Genomic DNA, 17,459 nt, shown 5'->3' with positions numbered 1-17,459 from the left:
AAATTCCATCTGATGCTCTTGCTATATTAGATGAGTAAGATATCGTTTCGATATCTTGCTCATCTATTGTCTACATGTACTTAACCAGACACTTGGATATTTGTTCTACTGCAAGTATCTTTACATGTAATTCAAACATTTCACTGGGTTCTAAGTATGTTTGAGTTCATACTTCATAAACAGATATTTTAAGATAATTTTCCCATTTGTTAACATCTTGATATTCACAGATTGTTCAATCTTTCTTAAATCTGCTAATATTATTAGGTAGATTCTTATTTATTTTGTACAGATGATCAAATCATTTATGAGGTTGCTAGCTTGGGCAGGACTCAGGAGGAGGAAGAATTTTATCATTTGTCACAGTAAATAGTAAATTTAATTTATTTTTGAAGAACTATTTATATATATATTAATAAAAAAATTAATCACGATTAAAAATTATTTAAAGAATCTGCCAGGTCTCCGTGATTTCGTACCTGGCACGCCGACAAAATCAAAGACCGGAACGTGCCAATCCACCAAGTAAACGTCAAATCCAACGCTATATCTGATACAGATTGCAAGCAAATCTCTTCCAATCCGAATCCGACGTGTTTTATGGATGCAGATCTATCAAATCGTTAATTTAGGAAGGAAATTGGTCCTACGTAGTACGTACCACCCACCCGAAAAGATAAGGAGAGACGGTGGCACCTCGTATTTTATATTTTATTTTCTTTTAAAATAGCACTTCAGTGATTTATTTCTTAATTTTCTCCTGATCGGTTATTTTTTTCTAGGGCAAAAAATTGAAAGTTCTCGTTGTAAAAAAGAATAAAAAAATACATTTCTAAAACATTATTCATTAAAATATAAAAAGTATATTTTTATCAGAAAATTAACTTTTATTTCTATCCATTACTTGTCTCTTAAATTTTTATATGTTTGTTCAAGTGGTTGGGTCTTCATATTCAAGTCGACCAAGCACATGTTTGATGTTTCACAAGAAATTTGTTGGAATTGAAATCAAAACGTTGAAGCTTTTTCAATTTAAGAAAATACCTAACATCTTTAATTATAATTTTAGAATATTGTTAAAATTTATTATTTTAATAATTCAAGTGTCTAAATTTTATTCGACTAATCTTAGAAGCAGATGATCTTCCTCCTTATTTATCTATCAAGTAAATTCGAATTCAAAGTATAAGTTATATAGAGATTTAGAGGTCAATGTTTAGTATATTCATCCCTATTGGAATTAGAATTATGATCTTCCTAAGAAAAATAATAAATCCAGCTAGTCCTTGGGATGACGGGCCTAATTCCATGAAGTTTTTCTATCGGCCATGAGGATAAATCAGAAAGCGCTCACGGAAGACAACCAAGAAGCTAATCATTTTTTGGTTACGCGTCTCATTTAGAGAAAAAAATTCCTACAAATTCGTCTTAGTTAGGAATCGAACTTCGGATATCTGAATAATAACTTAAATACTCTACCACTGCATCATAGTCCTAAAATAAAATTATGATCTTCTTATTTTGTACTCTGAGTACTTTATCAAATTATTAAAAAAAATTGATCCCTACAATAATGAATTTGACACATAAGTTGCTCATTTATTAAGAATTAGATATAATAATTTAAGCTTAATGAAACTTTAGGCCATGTTTGGATGGGGTGAGGAAAAGATTCAGTAACAGAAGTGATAGAAAGGAAGGAAAAGTAAGGGAACAGTAAAATATTATGTTCGGTTCTCCTATTTAGGAGGGGAAAAGTTTATTAACATAACATATGTTATTTATTTGAAAGGAAATTTAGAGAAATAAAAGTTAAATATATAAAGTTACAAAAAATACCTTTACTTCTTAAATTAGACATTGATTTAATTTTTAAAATAACAATAAAATTAGAATAAAAAATATTTAAGTTCTCTTCCTCATCCTTACCTCTCAAATTGGGATGTATGAAAATCTTCCTTTTCATGAGTAAGATATGTTAAATCTTATGCATCCTTCCCTCTCCTCCTCTTCCCTCACCTCCTCTCAAACAAGCTATTAGACGGTAATGATGCGATAGAAATCTACCTCGCACCAATAGAAGGATAATACGGTGGTAGAAATCTACCTCACAAAGCGATGATGTTGAAGTCCTCTGAAAAATGATGCGTTAAAAATCTACTTTGTACCATAGAGCGATGACATCACAAATTTCTCTTCATGACATAATCGACTCAGCAAAGAATAACACCCATAAAAGACTTGCCGGGAGTTACTGGTCAAGGTCTCTCTAATATAATGCCTAAATAATGATGCCACAAATTAGTATAATAAAGAGAAGTTATAAAAAATAGAGTAAAGCATATGAGATAGTAGAGAGAAAATTCTCCCGATGAAAATAACATCACCTCTCTGATATACCAAGAGAATAGGTGCAAGGGGCCTCCCGCTTTCAGGTGTACTCGAGCAAGTAAAATAGTTCGTAGCTACAACAATCATGTTAAAGTGTTCGGAATGCTACGGTATTTGTACTCGGGATGTCACAGTAGTTAGGATGTTACAATGTTTGGAGCATCCACATCAAATATTCTAAATATATATTTTATCTTAAATTTTACATTTTATCTAAAAAAATCCCTTGTATCAGATACCCTACTAGTTCCTTAAATTTAGACAATAACTCCCTAAATTTAGGGAATGAAAAGACTACTCTAAATATTAAATGAATAATAAAAAAGTATAGAGGAGAGAGAAATAATAATAAATAAATAAAGATATGATAAATTATAGAGTAGTTAGTGTACCATGCATTGAAAAAAAATTCTCTAAATTTAATAAAGTTGATGATTTATCATAAATTTTAGAGATATTGATAGAAAAATTGATATGGATGTTCTAAGTATTCGAGAAGTCATGATTCTTAATTTGATGGTAAGAATGTATTTCCTAACCAATTAGGATTCATAGACAATACCACGATTGAATTTATGATGAAGCTGGAAAAAACAAAGAAGGAAAATGAATAATTTTTATGAGACGAAGTCATCAACATCAACCTTATGCGTCGTTTCATAAATTCATAAATGTTATGGGCACATCTGCCTCGGCCGCTCGGCGGATACCGCTGCTATTTGGACCACTGGTGGTGGAGCCGCCCCACCTACGTCTGCGCCACCCTTCGCCGGCAGCGCGTGCGCCCATGTCGGCCTTCTCTCTCCTCTCCCGGCCCTCCTCTGCCTTTTAAAATCCAGGAGATAGAGTCACTCCATGTGATGTGACGACAACTGATCAAAGAAAAAACATAGTAGAAACAGTGGAAAGGAGAGAGGGAATAATCAGTGAAGCATTCTTGTCGTTTTCAATTCATTTCCAGTTCATATTTGATGGTCCCTCTCAGCTCTGCAATGCCCTGCTCATTTATTGTTTCTTTTCAGACCTTTCAAGGCATGAGCTAAGATTTTTCATTTTTGTGTGTGTTTGTTGACCTAATTGAACCTAATACAACGTGTAAATCAGTCCTGCTACAATGACTTCAGATAGTTATTAAGAAACTTTATTGCACTCGAATAGCACAATTTCGCACTGTTCCACTCTCATCATTTTTGATCGACTATGTTAATCGAATCCCTCATTTTTATTGTATTGATGTCACTGTCTTAGCCTATCAACTCTCATATATTTTTGGACAATCTGTGTTTTAAAATTGTTGGCTGTAGGAGATAATAAAAATTATTGAATTGAAAAAATTTAGTCTGCTGAGATGGATTTGACCTGCCGAACCCTTGGATGATGAGTTGGAAAGATTTAGCCGAGAAGGATAAGTTAGGAGGTTGAGCTGCCGACCATGGAGCTGTGCTGAACATCGACCGGTCCAATATTTGACATGATAGGTCATGTTCATACACGAGTTAACTAGGTTCAGCACAATCCGAATTTTGAGTTTGCCCCTCTTACAGGCGGGCACACACAAGGGAGTCTCTCATATAAATTTCGAACATGTATGATTGTAATTCAATATAAATCAATCACATTGTCCTAAAACTCTCAATGTGGAAGTGGAGTTTCATCCATTGTTTTTTCTAAATGTGAGATTAAAATTTTCATTTACTTTCCAAAAGTTGTTCTCATATGACCTTGAGGTCACGAATTCGAATCCTTGAAATAGCCTCTTGTAAAGTGCAAAGCTTAGTACAATAGATCGAATATGATCTATTCCTTGAACCTCACACTGTCCTTTATTTTCTATGTGATGGAGTAATCCTTCACTTTAATGGTTGCTGCAAATCCAGCAGCCATATGATCTACCATGGCAAACTTATCTGTTAGTTTGTTGTTTCTGCCCCCATTGGGTGTCCTGTAGCTTTCCTTTAAATTATTAAACTGTTATTCTCAGGCATCTTTTTCCTTAGCTATTGTGATTTGTTTGGCATGCTCATGAGAGGCCATTAAAATATTCCAGTGAGAGTTTGCCTGGGGAATCTTAATCTTCCATCTGCCATGACAGATTTATCATTCCAAGCAAGTCATGGCTTCAAGTTGTGAGAGAAACTGAGGATCTGCTGAGGAAGTTGGCTGACAGAAGAACTCAGGTGAGGATTCATTCTTCCAATTCTGCATGGAAGGTTTTTGAGTTCTCTGAGTGGTTCTTCAGATGCCTTCTTGGCTTTTACTTTTCATGTTCTGCCTCATAATCATTCTTGTTTTGAAGAATCTACCACAGATAGAAAAAGAGTAGAGATACTCAAATGGTTGAACAAAAAAGTGATCAAAATCTTTGTTTTGAAGTCAAGTCAAGTCAATTTCAAACACTAGAAAATTTGCTGTAGTTCTTGAGATACATTTTTGTTGATTGTGCATTTGCAATTTTTCACAGGTAAGTGAATCCTTGTTTGAGATCATTTCTTGGAAGATTCAGCCTACTAGAATCACTAGAACCTCCAAATTCGGTCGATGGAAGGATTTCTCCATCAGGATTACAAAGAATGCATATCAGTGAAGAAGGTGATGCTGAAGCAGGAAGAAACTTTCAGGCACCAGGTAGAACTGTCTTCCTCTTCTGATTTGAACTCTGATAGACAATGAAATTGACATAAGTTCTGATCCAGGTCCAAGAACTTCATCGCGTGTACCGAATTCAGAAATTGTTGATGAGAGATGCACAGCCAAACTGCAAGTTCTTGAGACAAACAGATCGAACTAGCTCAGGCAAAGGGACACCTGAACACTATAAAGAACCAAAGCTTGATCCGGATGAAGAAAGTAGTGACTTGGAGCTGACACTTGCTACTGGAAGCAGTACAAGCCAATGGAAGAAGAGAAGTGCTTCATATAATTCACACTCTGGATCAAGTTTCTCTTCAACCTCAGACGAATCGGCCGGTAGGAAGCTGAAGAACGGTGACTGGGTTGTGCCACAAGATTTCGGGAGATTCGAAGGCAAAAGGAAGAGTGCAGGTCTAAAGATTGAGCAAATGAGACAGCACGAATTGAATCAGCCTTCTTGGCTCTTCCTCTGTAATAAGCAACACAGCATGGTGACTTCTTTAGGATTGTAATGAAAGCTTGAAACGTATTACAATCAATTCTACAATGTTGAAAAACATAGCTATGCGAACAAACTGAGGCCTAATCGAGCTTACTTACGTATTTAATGTTGAAAAATTGATTTGGTGACCATTAAGTATAAGATGGCTATTTCGTGAGTAGATCATCGTAAATCAATTTTTCAAGTGAATGAGAAATTAATGTTTAATGAAGGGTTGCTCCGGTATGATCGGACGGAAATTTAATTCGCATACGAGTTAGATTCATGGATGAACGTCAACTCGAGTATATGGAACTATTGAGAGTATAAAATTATAATTAATTTTATTGATTAATTTATTGATCGATTAAAATATTAATTAATTAATTAATTAATATTTATATTAGATTAAGTAAATAGTTAATCATATTAATCAATTAAATTAATTATAATGAAAATATTTAATGAAAAGGTTTAAGCGAAAAGGTTTAAGGGAAAAGACACATCTCGTATCCTTTTACCTTTTGGAAGAAATCTTTCACATCTTGAGAGTTACCCTTCATCTTTATAAAATAAACCTCATTCCTTCCGTTCAAATAACTCAATTCTTACTCAATTCTCAAGTTATAAATTCTCCTCTTGGGTTCTATTCTCTCTCTCCTCTCTTAAGAGTTTCAAGGCTTCGAAAGTTTGACAGGGATCGAAATTTGGAGTGTTCCTATTTCGTGATGCAAGTCGTTGTATCTTGGGAGACGATTGCCAATAAACCGTAAGCACCTGGGTGGGGCAATATCGTCTTAAAGAAAAAAGATCTAGCCTTCACCTTGACCTCGATACTCTTATCCTTAGGGATGAGTTTACCCAAAGGGGTTGTGTCGATATCCGAAGGGATAACTCGACGACCGACAAGATTAGGTCGGTAGCGACGATACTAAGAATGATATGTCTCTTACCTGAAGGGATACTTCGATAACCGAAAGGGGATGTCGAGAGTATAAATGGGACAAGGTCCACATTGCCATACCGAGCTCCACCTGTTAGAGTCATTGATTCATCGTCAAGATGACGAACTGGGCCTAACTGTTGGATCTCAATACCGAAGATCAATATACCCATATTTTTCTTCGAGGAAAGATATCCGACAATCTTAAGATGATATTGGCGATTATGGCGACCGTGGGTCCTACTCCTATCAGAGAAAAAATTGAAGAAATTCTCCATAATTGTCTTCAAGCAATGAAAGTAAAAGACACTGTACTACTTGAAGAAAATGTATCTTTTAAGTTTACTATCAAAAAATGTCCTAGCACATCTAAAAGTGAACCTCAAGCGATGGGAGAATTACTCGCATGGAAGAATAGAATTTTCCTATGTGAGAACCATGCCTTGAAAGGATGGGCAACAAAATTATACCATGGATATAATATAACAGTGATGGTCAAGGTTTTGTAGGGGTCATTTGACTAGAGTCACAAAATTGAAGATAGTGAGTTTAAAATATTCAAAAAGAGAGCTAATGAGTCTTCAGATAAAAGATCAAGCCCACTTAGAAAAAATCTAGACTTGAGTCTAACTCAATAAGACCTAAGTTGAGGTCAAAATAGATGAGGTAGAAGGATTGCATTACATGTTTTGCAAGTAACTAAGAATTAAGTCAAGTGTGTTATGAAGAATAAATGCAATCATAGTCAGCACTCCAATCAAACGACTACAACTATGGCTCGATAAGATTGGAAGACCAAGAGATGTATACTTCTTGAGTCGAGTATCTCTCGAAGAGTAATATAATCTTGGTCAACACTTCAATTAGACGACCGCAACTTTGGATCAATAAGATTGGAAGACAAAGGGATGTATACTTCTTGAGTCGAGTTTCTCTCGAAGAGTAATACAATCTTGGTCAACACTCCAATCAGACGACCACAGCTTTAGCTCGATAAGATTGGAAGATAAAGGGATGCATACTTCTTGAGTCGAGTATCTCTCGAAGAGTAATACAATCTTGGTCAGCACTCCAATCAGACGACCATAGCTTTGGCTTGATAAGATTGGAAGACAAAGGGATATATACTTCTTGAGTTGAGTGTCTCTCGAAGAGTAATACAATCTTGGTCAGTACTCTAATCAGACGACCATAACTTTGGCTCGATAAGATTGGAAGACCAAGGGAAGTATACTTCTTGAGTCGAGTATCTCTCGAAAAGTAATACAATCCTAGTTAGCACTCCAATCAGATGACCGCAGCTTTGGCTTGATAAGATTGGAAGACTAAGCGATGTATACTTCTTGAGTCGAGTGTCTCTCGAAGAGTAAATACAATTTTGGTCAGCACTCCGATCAGATGACCACAAGTTTGGCTCGATAAGATTGGAAGACCAAGGGAAGTATACTTCTTGAGTCAAGTATCTCTCGAAAAGTAATACAATCCTAGCCAACACTCCAATTAGATGACCACAGCTTTGGCTTGATAAGATTAGAAGACCAAACGATGTATACTTCTTGACTCGAGTGTCTCTCGAAGAGTAAATACAATCTTGGTTAGCACTCCGATCAAATGACCACAATTTTGGCTCGATAAGATTGGAAGACCAAGGGATATATACTTCTTGAGTCAATCCTGGTCAACACTCTAAGTAAACGATCTTAGCTCTAGCTCAGTTAAATTGGAAGACCAAGTGATGCATACTAGATTGAGCACTTTTTTGACAACAAGTGTAATCATAATCATCATCCTGATTAGACAACCACAGTTTTAACTCGGTGAAATCAGAAGATTGGAATTATGAAAACTTGCTTTTAAGTAAGATTGAGGCCCTTGAAGTGTTTTATAAACACTAGAAATGTGGTTGAAAAAATCAACTAAGTAAGATCATCCATGGTGATTAAGGGAGAGAATGCAGGATATTGCTCAAGGAATGTTTCTCAAGGAAGAACAACATTCCGATAATTGAGTATATCACATTCACCTCAATTCAATAATGGTGGCTTAAACATTGAGGAGATGATAAAAGCTATGTTGATAAATTTTGAGTTTATCCTGAAAATTGTGGGGGAAATTATCCTCTCGATAAACCATAAGCCTTAGTAAGATAGAAATGAAAAATCTCTATAAGACATTGAAAGGTCACGAACCTTCTAATGCGGGGGTTAACCACTGTGCCAATATATATGATACATTATTGTATCTAAAAAATTATGAGAAGGACATTAGTGTAAAATGGTAAGTTTTGAAATGACTTAATACCATTAAAGCAGTAGATCTCTAGTAGTAAAATCTCCATTAAATATGAAGAATTGTGCGAATCCACTAGGCCTACCAAGAGATCAATTATACTGTATGTCTAGGGGAATGAGCCTAAAACTCAGCATTTAAATCGAGTAGTGGTAACCTAACCATGTTGACCGGAGATCCCAAGATCATGGTTCAAAAGGGACAACTAAGCTACAAGATTCGAGGCACCTAGGAGTAATTACTCCAACTCATTCCTAGAGACAAAAAGTGCAACCTGTGAAATGAGTAAATGATGAACAAAAGTTCTTAATGATTCCTATATTATTCCGTAAAGGGTATAATAAGATATTGCAAGATACTCTTAATAGGAGATCACCTATATAAGTGTGAAGACGGACCACTTCAATGAAACACTTATGAATCCCAAGCTTTGTCATCACCAAAATGGACACGATAGAAAACTAGTAAAAGCCTAGGGGGCTATTATGTGGATATGATTGTCTTGGTTTACACCAACGGCTGAATAATTCAAGACATAGTTCATTGGGCAACCAAGTCTGATTGTATTCCACTACAGAAGGTTCAAAGTCATAAGCTACCTTTCTTGATGCAATAGTCTTCCGATGAAACTCTTGTTTGACATTTAAAACTTATCCATAATTTCCATTCATGTGGGAGGTTGTTAGAAAATTAGTTTGGTGACCATTAAGGATAAGATGGCTATTTCGTAAGTAGACCGTTGATCTTGTCTGAGAAGCTGGACAAAACGGAGAAACCTAACCCATATCAACCGTCATAAATCAATTTTTTGAGTGAATGAGAAATTAATGTTTAATGAAGGGTTGCTCCGGTATGATCGAACGGAAATTTAATTTGCATACAAGTTTGATTCATGGATGAACACTAACTCGAGTATGTGGAACTATTGAGGGTATAAAATTATAATTAATTTCATTGATTAATTTATTGATTGATTAAAAAATTAATCATTGTGATATTAATTAATTGATTAATTAATATTTACAATAGATTAAGTAAATAGTTAATCATATTAATCAATTAAATTAATTATAATGAAAAGGTTTAAGGGAAAAGACACATCCCATATCATTTCACCTCTTGAGAGTAACCCTTCATCCCTATAAAATAAACTTCATTCCTTCCACTCAAATCACTCAATTCTTACTCAATTCTCAAGTTGTGAATTCTCCTCTTGGGTTATATTCTCTCTCTTCTCTCTTAAGAGTTTTAAGGCTTCGAAAGTTCGACAGAGCTCGAAATTTGGAGTGCTCCTATTTTGAGATGTAAGTCGTTGTATCTTGGGAGACGATTGCCAATAAACTGTAAGCACCTGGATGGAGTAATATCATCTTAAGGAAAGAAGGCCTAGCTTTCACCTCGACCTTAATACTCTTATTCTTAGAGATAAGTTTACCCAAAGGGGTTGTGTTGATATCCAAAGGGATAACTCAACGATTGACAAGATTAGGTCAGCAGTGACGATACTAAGAATGGTTGTCTCTTACCCGAAGGGGAACTTCGATAACCGAAAGGGGATGTCGAGAGTATCAATGGGGCAAGGTCCACATTGCCATACCGAGCTCCACCGATTAGAGTCATTGACTCATTGTTGAGATGACTAACCGGGCCCAACTGTTGGATCTCAATACTGAAGATCAATAGTATTGAGATCCAACATTTAAATGAGTCGAGCTCGAGCTCAGTAAAAGAAAACTAGATGATTTCAAGCTTAGTCACCTGGCTGGTTATCTTATGCAAAGAAGAGAGGTATGATATCAATTCAAGGAAGAAAGCATTCAGTTTACTCTGCTTAATATCATGCAATAACATCCATTTTTACCTTGAATTCTAAGAACAGTTGATTTCTCAAATGTATCTAATGAACATAATAATGAATATACAACAACAACAACCAAGCCTTTTCCCACTAGGTGGGGTCGGTTGTATGAATCCTTTTACGCCATTGAGCTCTATCTCCTATTATATCATCATCTATATTTAAATAAATTTTATCTTATTTTATTGTTGCTAACCAAGTTTTTTTTATCTTCCTCTTCCTCATTTGATATGCATGTTTATCATAGTTTCACATCGCCTAACTGGAGCATTTATTGGTCGTCTAAGTATATATCCGTACCATCTCAAACGTGTCTCTCGGAGTTTTTTCTCAATAAATGCAACTCTGACTTTCTCTCTAATGCTCTCATTTCTTATTTTGTCCATCCTTGTATGCCCACACATCCACCTTAACATCCTCATCTTTACAACTCTCATCTTTTGCTTATGTGCTTGAGTCATAGCCCAACATTCAGCTCCATATAACATACCAGGTCTAACTGCGATTTTATAGAATTTACCTTTAAGTTTAAGAGGTATTTTACGATCATATAAAACACTCGACGCTCCCCTCCATTTTACCCATCCCACTTGTATTCTATGTAAAACATCTCTCTCAATCCCTTCATCGTTTTAAAAAAATGATCCTAAATATTTAAATCTCTCGGTTCCGGGCAACTCGTCCTCTCCTATCTTAACAATTGTTTCATTACTTCTAATATTGCTAAACTTAAATTCCATATATTCTGTCTTTAATCTACTAAGCTTAAAACCTTTCACTTCTAGTGTTTTCCTCCAAGATTCTAGTTTAGCATTTACTCTTTCACGTGTTTTATCTATTAAATAATATCATCTGCAAACAACATGCACCATAGTACTGTGTCTTGAATGTGCGCAGTGAGTTCACCCATAATTAGTGTAAAAAAATAGAGACTTAGAGATGATCCTTGATATAACCCTATATTTATTGGAAATACTTTAGTTACTCCGCCTGAAGTCTTTACTCTAGTCGTTGCATTCTCATACATATCCTTAATTAGTTCAATATATATTACGCTAACACCTCTCTTTTCTAAAATTCTCCATATAATTTCTCTTATGACTCTATCATAAACTTTTTCTAAGTCAATGAATACCATGTGTAGATTTTGTTTTTGCTCCCGATATTTTTCAATTAATTGTCTAAGAAGATGTATAGCTTCTATTGTCGACCTTCCAAACATGAATTCAAATTGATTTTCTGTCACTATGGTCTCCTTCCTTAATCATTTTTCTATTACTTTTTTTTCTTCAAATTTTCATAGCATGACTCATTAGTTTAATACCCTTATAGTTTGTACAATTTTGTATATCTCCCTTGTTCTTATATAAGGGAACTAGAGTACTTATCCTCCATTGATCAGACATTTTTTTCGTTTTCAATATCATGTTAAATAATTTTGTAAGTCATTCAATACCTTGTTTCCCTAAACACTTCCATACCTCTATCGAAATATCATCTAGTCCAACGACTTTTCTATTGTGCATCTCATTTAAAGTTTGTTTTACTTCTGAAGCTTGAATTCTACGATAAAAATTAAAATTTATGCTCATTTGACCTACTTAAATTACCTAAGTTAAGTTGGTCACCTAACCATTCATTAAAAAGTTGATGAAAATACCTCTTCCATCGCTGTTTTATTTCTCCATCGTTTACTAATACCCTATTACATTCATTTTTAATACATTTTATTTGGCTAAGATCTCTTGTTTTCTTTTCTCTTACTTTAGCTATTCTATAAATGTCTCTTTCTCCTTCTTTTGTATCTAATTTTTGATATAATCGTTCAAAAGTTTCATTTTTTTACTTCACTCACTACTTTTTTTAGCTTCTTTCTTGATTATTGTATATTTTTTTTTAAGTTTTCCTCGTACTTACAAATATATAATTCTTTATAAGCTATTCGTTTTCCTTCACTTTCTCTTGTACTTTCTCATTCCACCACTAAGATTCTTTACTTAGCGGTGCATGCCCCTTTGACTCATCGAGTACACTCTTAACTACTATTTTCAATTTTGATATCATCTTATCCCATGTTGTATTAGAGTTATCATATATTTTACCAAATGCTTGTACTTCTACCTTCTCCTTAAATATATTTTGTTTCCCATCCTTTAACTTCCACCACTTAATTCTAGGAATCGTATATATTTTCTTTCTATTGATACTATGTTTGAGGCGTATATCCAACACTACTAACCTATGTTGGGTAGTTAAGCTTTCTCCAGGGATGACTTTGTAATCTTTACAAATCTTTCTATCCTTCTTCCTAACCATAAGAAAGTCAATTTACGATTTATTATTATCACTTTTGAATGTGACTAAGTGTTCTTATCTTTTCTTAAAAAGTGTATTAGCTAATACAAGGTCATATGCTATCGCAAAATCTAATATAGTTTTCCTTTCCTTATTCCTCGTTCCAAATCCATAACTCCCATGTACTCTTTCATATTCCTCATTTTTCACTCTGACATGCCCATTTAGATCACCTCCTATTAAAATCATTTAATTTGGTGGAATATTTTGTAATATTTCAACTAAGTCCTCCCAAAACCTTGATTTGGTAGCTTCATCTAATCCTACTGGTGCATATACGCTAATTATGTTCATAGTTTCTTTCGTCACTATTATCTTAAGGGTTATAATTCTATCCCCTTTTCTAACTACTCCTACAACTTCATCCTTTAACAAACTATCTACAATAATACTCACTCCATTTCTTGCTTTACTCTTTCTAGTGTATCATAACTTAAAACTCGAGTTCTTTATCATCTTTATCTTCTCGTCTGCCCATTTTGTCTCTTGTACACACAAAATGCTAATTCTTCTCCATTGATTTACCAGTGAGAGTTCCTATGTTCCATGTCCCAAATCATAGATTATTAGTTTTCCTATTGATCCGGTGATAAGGACGGGGGATCCTCGTCGGTGGGGGGTCAATGGCACGTGGAGGTCAAAGGTCTAGATAGTCAACCCGGAGACTGGCCGGCCGGACGGAGCAGGCCTACCGACAGGGCCCCGCAGGCCGACCGGCCGTGAATTCTCTGAACCGAATGGAAGACAACCCGACTAGGGGTCGGGTTTCCGATGCTCAAGGTAAAAAGGTTTCAATGGTCGAGCGGGCTGTCCATTCGGCCGGTGCGCCAGGCAACACAGACAGGAGCAGTCTCAGCCGAGCATATGACCGATGCAGGAGTAATATGCCTGCCGAGCGGCAGATCCGCTCGGCCCTGGAACAGACAAGGAACGCAAGAGGACAAAGGAGACAGGGGATAACATCATCCTCGAGACATCTGCCGCCGACAAGCAGCAGAGTTGGCGGCCGAGCCATACACAGAATCATACGGTGGAAGCTTCCACCGTCACATCCGGGATATGCTCGGACGATTGCGGAATGGCGCCAGAGGTACTTTTCTGACACAGGCTTGTTAAGGTATGTTTGGGGAAGCGTGCACGCATCGGGAAACATGCCCGCGCTTCCCCAGGGTCCTATATAAAGACCCCAGACGTCGACAAAGGTATACACACATCTCTACTGTAGCCTCATTACGCTGCCTCTCTCGTTGCCTGACTTGAGCGTCGGAGGGCCGTCGCTGGGAAACCCTTCCAGGCTCGGCTTCTTTGCAGGATCGTCGGAGAGCTACACCACCAGTCGGAGACAGTGGAGCGTGCCACGTCCCCAGCGTCCGTCGACTCAGCGCTCGGACAAGATCAAATTGGCACCTTCTGTGGGAACGCACCTGAATCCGAGCCAAGAAGATGAAAGAAGCTGGACGTCAACTTCTGGTAACGCTCTCTCCCGAGGAGCTCGAAGCACTCGTCCAAGCGCGAGCTGCAAAAATTGTGGAGCATCAACAAAAAGCTCAGGCTGAGCGGGCAGCACAGCAGGCAACATCAGCCTCAGGGGGCCGAGCGCCACCCGAAGACAGGAAAGAGCAGCTCTCAATATGGGGGCAAAACAAGGGGCCGACCGGCACACAGATGGGGGCACCGCCCGCCCTGATACCTTTTCATCGGGCTCTGTTCCAGACGCCCTCGAAGGTGGCGCAAGCCAATCAAGACAAGGGATCCTCATCAGACGAGGCACCCATCCGGGACGTCAGAAAAGGAAAGGCGCCCCGATTGGACTCGTCGCCCGAGCGGACCAACCGATAGTTCTTAGACGCCATTCTTCACGATCCACTGCCAAGGCATTATATGCCTCCTGCGATCGGGGAGTACAACGGGACAACCGACCAAGACGACCACCTGGGTAAATTCGACAGCACCGCCACTCTGCATCAGTACACAGATGGTGTGAAATGCCGAGTGTTCCTCACAACGTTTTCGGGATCGGCGCATCGGTGGTTTCGAAGACTACCGAACGGCTCCATCACAAGTTTCAAGGAATTTCAAACGGCGTTCCTCCATCATTTTGCCAGCAGTAGGCGCCACCAGAAGACAAGCGTCAGCTTGTTTGCAATCAAGCAAGGCACAAGGGAGCCGCTCTGAGCGTACATTCAACGCTTCAACCAGGTGGCCATGGACATTCCAACGATCATCTCGGAAACAATGGTTAACGCGTTCACGCAAGGGCTCGTGGACGGTGACTTCTTCCGATCGCTCATCCGGAAGCCACCTCGGGACTACGACCACATGCTGCATAAAGCCAACACATACATCAATGTGGAGGAAGCCCAGTCGGCGAGAAGAAAAGAAGCCCAAAGCGACCAACCGGCTCCCGCCGAGCGGAAGCAGCCCATTAGTCACCAGCCACCTAGAGGACCGCGAGCCGAAGCAGCCCGTCCTCATCAGCACACTCGGCCGCACGCCGTCCAGCAAGTTGCGGCTGATCGGCCCAAGCCCAAGGGGAAGGTATGGACCCCAATGTTTTGTTCACTCCATCAGTCGGCCACTCACAATACCCGCGACTATCGGAGCCTCTCCCCCAACGCTCATCTCGCACCGAGGAGTTACCGCCGCCAATCGCCTTCACCAGATCGGCAACATCGACAACGGAGCCCCGTGCAAAGGATAGAAAGGCGATCCCCCGAGCGGCATCATCGTCAGCAGCACGTAGCCCACCACCGAGCGTCAAATGAACGACCTCGACCTTCCGCTCGGGAGGAGGAAAATAGGGGCAACGCATCTCGAGGAGAAATCAGCATCATCGCGGGGGGCCCGACCGGCGGAGATTCCAATAGAGCTAGAAAGGCCCACGCAAGGTAGTTGATGATCCATGCGGTCGGCTACAGCAAGGAAAGGGCGAGCGGACCCGAGATCAGCTTTGGGCCCAGGGACCTCCAAGGAGTTGAAGTCCCTCACGATGACGCCCTAATCATCCGAGCGGTAATAGCCAATTATACTATTCACCGTATTTTCATTGACACAGACAGCTCGGTCAACATAATTTTCAAGAAGGCCTTCGACCAACTACAAATTAACCGAGCTGAACTACTACCAATGACGACTCCCCTCTACAGATTCACGGGGAATGAAGTCTTGCCGGTCGGCCAGGTCCGACTAGCTATCTCGCTGGGCGAGGAGCCGCTCAGAAGGATAAGGATCACCACCTTCATCGTGGTCGATGCTCCTTCTGCATACAACGTCATCCTGGGGCGACCGGCTCTCAACCAGTTCCGGGCGGTCGTCTCCACTTTCTGCCAGAAGATTAAATTTTCGGTAGAGGATAAAGTAGGGGAGGTGCGGGGAGACCAACTGGCCGCTCGGAGATGCTACGTGAAGATGGTCCGAGCCGAAGCCAAGTCCGCTCGGAAAGTGTCGCGGGTAGAGGTACATGCTATTACTGAAAAACCTCCTTCTTTAGTTTATGAAGAAAAGGAGGAGGTGCAGATTGACCCATCCCGACCGGAGGCCACCACCTTCATAGCATCCGATCTGGAGGAGAAGCAGAAGGAGAAGTTGATCCAGTGCTTGCGGCGAAACTGCGACGTCTTCGCCTGGTCGACCCATGAGCTGCTGGGGGTCTCGTTGAGTGTAGCGCAACATGAACTTCATGTCCGGCCGGACGCTCGTTCGGTGAAGCAAAGGAAGAGGGACTTCAGCGCGGAGAAAAATGTGATCATCCGGGCGGAGGTAGGGAAGCTTCTAGAGGCCGGCCACATAAGGGAAGTACAATTCCCAAGTTGGCTTGCAAATGTGGTCCTGGTTTCCAAGCCGGGCAACAAGTGGAGAGTCTGCATCGACTTCCGGGACTTGAACAAGGCTTGCCCGAAGGATTTCTACCCTTCCCCGGATCGATCAGTTGGTGGATTCCACGGCCGGGTGTGAGCTGATATGCATGCTAGATGCTTACCAATGCTACCATCAAGTGGCGCTCGCCCGAGAAGACCAAGAGAAGGTCAGCTTCATCACGGCGGACGACACGTATTGCTACAATGTAATGTCATTTGGGCTGAAGAACACGGGAGCCACCTACTAGCGCCTGATGAACAAGGTCTTCAAGGATCAGATCGGACGCAATTTGGAAGTGTACGTGGACGACATACTTATCAAGTCCTTCCGAGCAGCCGATCTCTACGCGGACATGGAGGAGACCTTCCAAACGTTGAGAAGGTATGACATCAAACTTAACCCTCAGAAGTGCCTGTTCGGGGCAAAAGGCGGGCGCTTCCTGGGCTACATTGTGATCGAGCGGGGTATAGAGGCAAACCCCAGCAAGATAAAGGATTTACAGGACATGCTGCCTCCCAGAAATCTCCGAGAGGTACAACGTCTCACCGGTCGGATAACGGCGCTGTCAAGGTTCATTTCTAAGACGGCCGACCGGAGCTTGCCATTTTTCAAGATCCTCCGTAAAGCCACCAAGTTCCAATGGGACAAGGAGT

The 17,459-nt window shown here is 39.4% G+C and overlaps 1 protein-coding gene across 1 annotated transcript; it reads left to right on the top strand.

The window, feature by feature from the left end:
* Nucleotides 1-4,242: 4,242 nt before the first annotated feature.
* Nucleotides 4,243-5,597, top strand: LOC122039965. Its single transcript, XM_042599369.1, has 3 exons — nucleotides 4,243-4,568; nucleotides 4,853-5,016; nucleotides 5,085-5,597. Exons 2-3 carry the CDS (start codon nucleotides 4,930-4,932, stop codon nucleotides 5,532-5,534), a joined length of 537 nt encoding a protein of 178 aa, XP_042455303.1. The 5' UTR covers nucleotides 4,243-4,568; nucleotides 4,853-4,929; the 3' UTR covers nucleotides 5,535-5,597.
* The last annotated feature ends 11,862 nt before the right edge of the window (nucleotides 5,598-17,459 follow it).

Source organism: Zingiber officinale, chromosome 2A, assembly GCF_018446385.1.
Source record: "Zingiber officinale cultivar Zhangliang chromosome 2A, Zo_v1.1, whole genome shotgun sequence".
NCBI lineage: Eukaryota > Viridiplantae > Streptophyta > Magnoliopsida > Zingiberales > Zingiberaceae > Zingiber > Zingiber officinale.
Note: the sequence above shows the minus strand (reverse complement) of the source record. Positions and strands in the feature narration are given on the sequence as shown.

What these genes read in the sequence shown, in the direction of transcription:
- LOC122039965 (XM_042599369.1), top strand. Translation starts at nt 4,930, where the DNA reads ATGGAAGGATTTCTCCATCAGGATTACAAAGAATGCATATCAGTGAAG. An exon ending in AAGAAACTTTCAGGCACCAG is followed by an intron (nt 5,017 to 5,084) that starts GTAGAACTGTCT and finishes GTTCTGATCCAG; the next exon opens with GTCCAAGAACTTCATCGCGT.